General features: G+C 35.9%; 1 protein-coding gene across 1 annotated transcript; it reads right to left on the reverse strand.

The window, feature by feature from the left end:
* Positions 1–1,561: 1,561 nt before the first annotated feature.
* On the reverse strand, positions 1,562–6,640 carry LOC144558091 (ABC transporter G family member 1-like). The gene is made up of 8 exons (XM_078306802.1): positions 6,119–6,640; positions 5,924–6,003; positions 5,359–5,823; positions 3,461–3,547; positions 3,253–3,372; positions 2,641–2,832; positions 2,465–2,551; positions 1,562–2,329 (listed from the first exon to the last, which is right to left on the reverse strand). The coding sequence occupies exons 1-8, from the start codon at positions 6,531–6,533 to the stop codon at positions 1,682–1,684; spliced, it is 2,094 nt and encodes a 697-aa protein (XP_078162928.1). The 5' UTR covers positions 6,534–6,640; the 3' UTR covers positions 1,562–1,681.
* Between the last annotated feature and the right edge of the window lie 1,044 nt (positions 6,641–7,684).

Genomic DNA, 7,684 nt, shown 5'->3' on the forward strand with positions numbered 1-7,684 from the left:
ATGCCGCACGATTTTCTGACTTAGCGGATTTTCTTGTACTCTTGCCATTGGGCTATGCTGCGTAAGACATTGAGGATGCCGCACGATCTCCTGACTTAGCGGATTTTCTTGTACTCTTGCCATTTCGCATGTTGTGCACTTCGTGAGAGTTGTTGCATACTCCATGTGATATCCAATTAATTTCGGCGGCTATTTGATAATCGTAGAAATATGACATTTTTTGCTCTATTTTTGGTTTAAATAAGCAACTTTCTCCAAAACATCCTAAAATGACTTAAAAACACATTTACGGTAAATAAATAAAAAATGGTTACTTCACATTCGTTTTTTGCCATTTCCGCTATATGATTTGACGTCATCGGTGTAAAATTGCTTAGAAGACAATTTTTTTTTTTCTAATTGGAGTTTGTACTAAATTTTGGGATGCCACTTAACATTCTCCCCTATAAATAACATATTGGCTCCTGATGTGATAACTTAGGCGATTTTGGCTTCTGCGATAATGCCCTTTAAAGGTTAAAAAGACTTCAGGCATGACTTTGGCCGATGATGTGTTTTAACAGCACTGATTAAAAAGGCCTCTAACAGTCTAACTGAGTTGAAAATTTGGATGAAAGTGGCAAAACCTTCTTTTGCATGAGTGAATATGGTTTAGGTATGATACTGTTTTCATTAATTCGGTGATATTTGCGTTGTACCTTTATTTCTTTTTCTGTTTCTTTTTTTTTACATTACTGGTGATGGCATTAAGAAGCACGCTCAATGATATAATTTTGTGTGTTTTGTTTTGCCTGTCTGTGTAATAAGTTATTAATGTAGGGGCGCACTTGTTGAATTGGTAATTTGGTAGATAATCTAGATTGCCATGGAGGAGATGGCGCTTTAAAACAAAAAACTTCTAGACTGAATTTTTGTATGATCTGAAATATTGGGTGGGGTAGCATTGTGTAAATATTAGGATGCAAATAACATTTGTTTCATTTGTATAAGCTCAGGTCACTTATTTTCAAAAGAAAGAAGAAAATTAAAAGTCTACTGCCATTTTGTTTTCTCGATCATGAGAGCAATGTAATTAGAGATGGAAGCATACTTTCAAGTTATGAGATTCAAATGCATATTGAAAGTTAATTATATAAAATTTTCACCAAAAATATATATGGAGGTAAATTTAAAGTGCAATTGTACTTTAAAACATATAACAGTACAAGTGTAACTGCAAAATTTTTGAAAAAAATGTTAGCCTATTCAAGGCCTTTTGTTATTTTGTTTTATATTTTATATTTAGTAGAAGAGAGAAATAAAAAAGAGAAAGAACTCTTATGCAAAATTTCTTTTTATTATGTTGAGATACTCTTACAAATAACATACTTATTATTTGTAAGTTATATGGTGACTTTTTACAAACCCAAAAACATAAATATAATTAAACACAATACAAATACCAAGTGCATGAATTGCACTCTCTAACATGATTCTTGAAAACATAAACAATTAATCTATCTAAAAATTTCAAATACATTCATCTAACCATTTGACTAATTGACCCATTTAATATATTTTTTCTTTTTACCAAAAACGTTAATTTCAAAAAAAAAAAAAACTGGGGTCAGATGACCCCCAATTGATATATGTAGATCCGCTATTGAATGCATATCTTTTTTGTTGAAGCGCCAAATGGAGTTTAAATGCTATCGGACGTCGACTCCTTCGGGACTTTAACCTTCCATCCTTTAATCATTGGCTTCATCTTCTCTTTAATCTTAACAATCATGAAGAACAACGTCCGGTACAGCACAACCATGCCTAATAAAATCCCCAAATCAATCCATTTATTGTGCATTTCAACCTCCCAAATATCCCGGCAAATCTCCTCGCCAGATATTGTTGGCGACCCACCAGCCTGATTATTCGGGAATGTCAGTCCCAAAAACTCGTTCTTATAAAATCCTTGGAATGTATACTTGTGAAACGAGATGTAGTACATCGGGTACCGCCAGACCGGCTTTGGCAAATCGTTTGGGAGTCTGAAGAAGCCTCCACTAAGCATCATGACACCTTGGAGACCAGCGCCAGTGATGATACCCATGAGAAAATCTGGCACGATACTAGCAACTATCATCATCAGCCCTTCGACAAGCATCATAGTCATGAAGAGCAACAATGCAAAGTAGACGAAGTGGTCCGCACTGCGTTGGAGGCCGGTCAAGTAATACGCAATTGCACCTGGTATAACTGAGATGAGTGCCAGGTATGGAATGGCTGATATGCTGTTGGATATCACATATGAACCTACACCGTAGTGCCCATTTAGCCTCTCTCTCTGAAAAATCTGTAATTTCAACGTTATTACATGATCATGTTAGACAGAGTACTGACTTCAAATGACTTTGTAAGAAAATAATTTTGGGCCTCAGCCCCAAATTAGAAGCTTTCATGCACTGATGTAATAAAGAAGCCCATTTACCTTCATGTCTTCAACAAAAGATGGAAATCCTCCAATTGCCATGAATGTGAGAAAAGAAGCTACAAACATAAGCATGGAACCTCTAGCCTGTAAAAGGAATGGCAAACAATGTCAAAACTTGGAAGTACTAATTAAGTGAAAGAAGTGTGAAGATAATGATGATGTAATTCACATACTTGGATCGATGCATAGGAGTGGCCGATGCTGTAGAAAATGGTGCCATCACATACACAAAGGGCGATGTAAATGGCGAGTCGTAGCCAATAATAGCCCAAATCTCTGTACATATTCACAAATGATCGACGAGTGAGCACAAGCGACTGTGTCAAGAAACTAGCCTGTCCACCTTTACTCACAGCTGCTCCTTCCTGATGTCATGAAACAAATATATAAATAAAAACAACAAAGCAAGGCTTATAGAGATATTATTTTAATTAAGAAGGTATATATTCTAGCTGTGGCTGGGGTACTTGACAATTGTGGACAACATAATGCATGTGTGTATGTTAATTACCATGAAAACATGATGTAGTTGGGCATGAATATGCTTTCTTTCTTTTTTTTTTGTTTCATGTTTATCAATTGGGCAATTCATATATCATTTTTGACTGGAAAATCAGTAATTTAGTTGAGATAAAATATTGAAAATATGAAATTGACTTTCACCAGCGCAAATTAAGTACTGGTTGTTGATGTATATAGACTTTAGGACGGTTTTCAATATCTCTAGAACCATATCGATATAGGTAATTACATATTGATGGCTTATTTATTTTCTATTCTTTTACCATTTGGCGTATCTCTGCAATCTGTTGTAAAACTTCTTGTGCACGAGTTGAAGACTTGTAGGAATTGACGAGGAGCTGGATCACCTTAGTCGTGCTTGCTATCTTTCCTGTGCTTTCATCCTAACAAATAAATAACATAAGACTGTTTATAATATTTCATACAAAAAGTTCTTAAAAATATATATATTATCATTTGAATATATCCAACCTTGTCGAAATCTTTGTTGATTGTCCTTAAGAAGTGATCAGAGGGATTTCTCAACGGCGGACAAGGGAATCCATTTGAAGTGAAGAACTGTAGGAAGCAAATGAAATAAATTATATTGAAGTAAAATATGTACAATGAGAAAAAAAAAATACTGATTAATGAATTCAACATCAAGTGTCGTATGACTATATCAACATATATATGTACTAATTAATTAAGTTATGAATAAGTATGTATAGTCAAGTATGGATTGATGTAATACCAAGTGTGTATTGAGCAATAATTAAGTGCGCAATCTTAGAAAACTTAAAAAATGAGACCAAAAGATTAAGATAACTGGTGAAGTGGTGATATATAGTTGTCAAAACAAGTTTTTCTTTGGTCAAAATCCTTAATTACATAGTACTATTAATACAGTTGTATACATAAATCAACCTCACGAAATTTGCGCTATAAGAGGACCAGCAAGAACCCCATGAAAGTGGTATTTGTTACCTTCTCAACTCTGTCGTGCTATCGGGCCATGTTAGCATTAATAACTGACAAAGAGATCGATTTGGGAACGTCTAAATAATGAGACCGAATCGTTTGCCCCCCTGGGGGCACAGTAAATTCCTGCCCCCAGAGTCACTGAAGAGTGGGTCCCTAGTAACAGTAACCAATTAACTTTAATCCTTTAACAGTAACCGGGTCCATCCCGCAGTGACTCTGGAGGCAGGAGATCTGATCTCCTAAATAATTCCAATTGCTTTTTAAAACAGTATAATTCCTTTTGACTTTCTTTCCGGGAAGGCCATGTCCATCTATATCACAACACTATTATAGTATTATATTCAGTACGTAATTTCACTATAATAAAGGAGACTTGGATCTTCTATAGATAATATAATTTGATGAGAATTGAGAATCTATAGCGGGTTGTGAACAATTTACAATACCCCATACTGTAAGACCCACTTAGTACTTACTGGTGCATTAGTTACATGACAGCACTCAAACATGTTGCCAGGTATAAATTAAGTTCTCCAAAATTTGGCGTGTACTTGACTTTTGAATCAAGCTGCCACAATTAGTTAGACTATGAGAATGAATATAATATAGCAACTCTCCTTTTCGTTTTCCTTATTAAATAGAAGTATAGAAAAGCCGCCATATAATTACATAGGAATATTATAGTGTTTATGAAGCTTAATTAGCCGCCTCTTATTTAAATGGTGAATGTGCTTAATTACATAGACATTTATTCTGAACCAATCGCTGTATGGGTTGAAATTTTCAATTTTCATTTTAGGATAATATACAGCGTATCAATTCACCCTCGTACGTATACCGTTGTTTGAATTGAAAAAGTCTATGTTGTTTTCCTATCGACAACAAAGTCGCTTTTACTTGAAATGATGACATTGCTTCTTAATTCCATACAAATATATATAAAGATATAAATAGAGTTAACATTTATTTGAATAATTTATATACATGCATGTGTAACTTCATTGTATCAGCTTCAGCTTGTAAAACTGACATTAATTATTAAAGGACGAAAGGAACATGAAAGAAAACTGACCGCTACTTGTGAATATTTTGGGATTTTGCTTGTTATAAATTTGTTTACATTTTAATTATTTTGGGATAGAAAATACCACATGCCCAAAGTAATTTAGATATTTTAAACATGAATTTATATCACAAAATCAGTATTTCCTACCTATGATTAGAGATAAAAATAATTTCCCCATAAAGCAAATTGCAGGAACAGTATGCATGGAAGGTGTGACTTTCTTTAACAAGCAATGATAAATAAAACAGTAATTATTATAGTAATAACAGGAGCATAACGTACGTAACAATAGTAGTAATAGAGAAGACGATAATAAAATATTGATAAAAAAGAAAAGTACCTCGCTAGTGTCTTTGGCAGGGCCGAAGTAGACAGTCTTGCCATACGCGAGCAGACACAGCCCATGGAAGAGCTCGTAAACCTCGCTACTCGGCTGGTGGATTGCTGCCACAACTGTCATCCCCTCCCGCCTTGCCAATTTTGCTATCCGGCTCATGACATGGTATGAGGCTGCACTATCCAACCCGCTTGTTGGTTCATCAAGGAACAACAACTCGGGCCGGGTCAAGATCTCCATGCATATGCTCACCCTTCTCTTTTGTCCCCCGCTTATGCCTTTGTGGGTCCATCCGCCAATTCTGGTGTTGGAAGACCCGGTGAGCCCCATCTCTTCTATAGTCTCCTCGGCTCGCTTTCTCTTATCGGCCAGTGACATGGAATCCGGCAGCTGGAGCTGTGCCGAGTAGTACACTGCCTCTCTCACGGTTAGAGTTGTCATCAGAACATCATCTTGTGTGACATATGCCTGGATCAAGGGATATTATTAATCAGTCAGGCTAACTAATGCCATGGTTAAATATATATATAATTACTGTGTCGCTTGAATCAAAATGACATATAGTTACCGAGGTACCGAACGCAAGCTTTTGACGCCGTCCGTTGATCAAGATATCTCCAGTTTGGCTAACTCCTGACCCTAGTCGTCCTGTCAGGTTCAACATATATATGTATTGGCTCAAAATTAGTCAAATTCAATTATTCATAAAAAGAATCAAACGGTTCTATCTACACAAAATTAGACATAAAATATTATCTCTTACCTGCTAAGGTATCAAGAAGAGTAGATTTTCCGCAACCGGAAGGACCCATGATAGACAAAATCTCCCCGGGTCGTGCAAACCCATTGAGCTCAGAGAGGATCGGTACATTCCCGCCCTTCCCAACTGCCGAGACACACAAATCCTCCCAGGTAAGCAAGATTCCCCGATCTTTGCGCATGGAATCTTGTGCCTTATAACCATCTTCAGATGGCATTGTAATAGACAACGCCTCCATGGAGTTGTCTGATCCATAGTGGTTGTACGTCTTTCCATTGCTGGATCGCTGATGTAGCACAGGAGGAGGTGCTGCTGATTCGCCAAAAGGGAAGCGGTCATGTGTGCCGGTTGAATTGTCGATGTTGGATCGAGGACTGTGACTTGGCGTCCATCTTGGCACATTATGAGGCGTTGTCATTGTATAATTAAGGCTAGAGCATATGACAATCTCTTAGCTTTTTATTTTTTGTGTGCTTGTTTCTTAGCTTTGTAACCGTGGTTTTAGAAGAAATAGCTAGATAGATCATAGATGTCCTCGGTTGCTTCTTTTATAGTTAGTTATATATAAGTATATAACAACGCTTCCAGGAAGCTAAACATGTGGCATGACGTAATTAATGATACTCGTTAATGGATCTTTTGTACTCCACCTTGTGTAGATACCTTTGTATTCATACCGTTAAAGAAGTAACATTTGATTAAATTAATTATTATGTTTAATTAGTTGTATTTACCCCTGATCGGCGTGCGATACATGGATGTGGTATGACGTAACTGTTCTCGCGAGGGATTTTTTTGTATTCCGTCTTGTGCATGTATTAACCAAACAACATTATTTTATGATTTATTGCAATTTATCCGTTGTATAAATTACGAAAGTTTCTAAAAAGTAGTTTCTTACACACACACACACACATATAGTTGGACTATATATTACGAAAGTTTCTAAAAAGTAGTTGCTTACACACACACACACACACAGTTGGACTATATATTACGAAAGTTTCTAAAAAGTAGTTGCTTACACACACACATATATAGTTGGACTATATATTGGTACATTGCAATGTATAATTTTTTTTGTACATCGAACTATAAATTATTGATTTTGATTTTCAAACAATCGATTCAAATTGTTCAATTTGATATCCATATTAAAATGTACTTGAAGACCAAATTTGACATTTTTTTAAATTGTTTACGATTTTTTAGAAGTTTTAAAAATTGTTGTTTTTCTATGATCCAAAAATTTCTAAAAAATTTCAAATAAACAGTAAAAAAATTTCAAAAAATATAAAATTTTGTTTTCAAGCACATTTTGAATTCGGGTGAGAAGAAGGCTATGCCAGTGACAATAGCGACTTTAAATCGCGATGTGCCGTATTTCGACGTGTCCACACGTGCTGTGTTAGCACATCAAAATTTTGAGACATGCCGTGTTCTTAGCCGTGCGTGTTAGCACGTGTCCCGGACACGCCGCGCACTATGTACCAGGTGGTCTTTCTCCTCAGGCAGCACTCAAGTTCACAACAATGTGATTTTTTATCTTCTACCAAGTAATGATTCCTG

The sequence above is a fragment of the Carex rostrata genome, chromosome 8 (genome assembly GCF_964058835.1).
Source record: "Carex rostrata chromosome 8, lpCarRost1.2, whole genome shotgun sequence".
Lineage (NCBI taxonomy): Eukaryota > Viridiplantae > Streptophyta > Magnoliopsida > Poales > Cyperaceae > Carex > Carex rostrata.

Coding starts and splice junctions, on each gene's coding strand:
- LOC144558091 (XM_078306802.1), bottom strand. CDS start 6,533: ATGACAACGCCTCATAATGTGCCAAGATGGACGCCAAGTCACAGTCCT. Junction 3,548..5,358: donor CTGCCAAAGACACTAGCGAG/GTACTTTTCTTT, acceptor TGCTTCCTACAG/TTCTTCACTTCAAATGGATT. Junction 2,552..2,640: donor ACTCCTATGCATCGATCCAA/GTATGTGAATTA, acceptor TTCCTTTTACAG/GCTAGAGGTTCCATGCTTAT.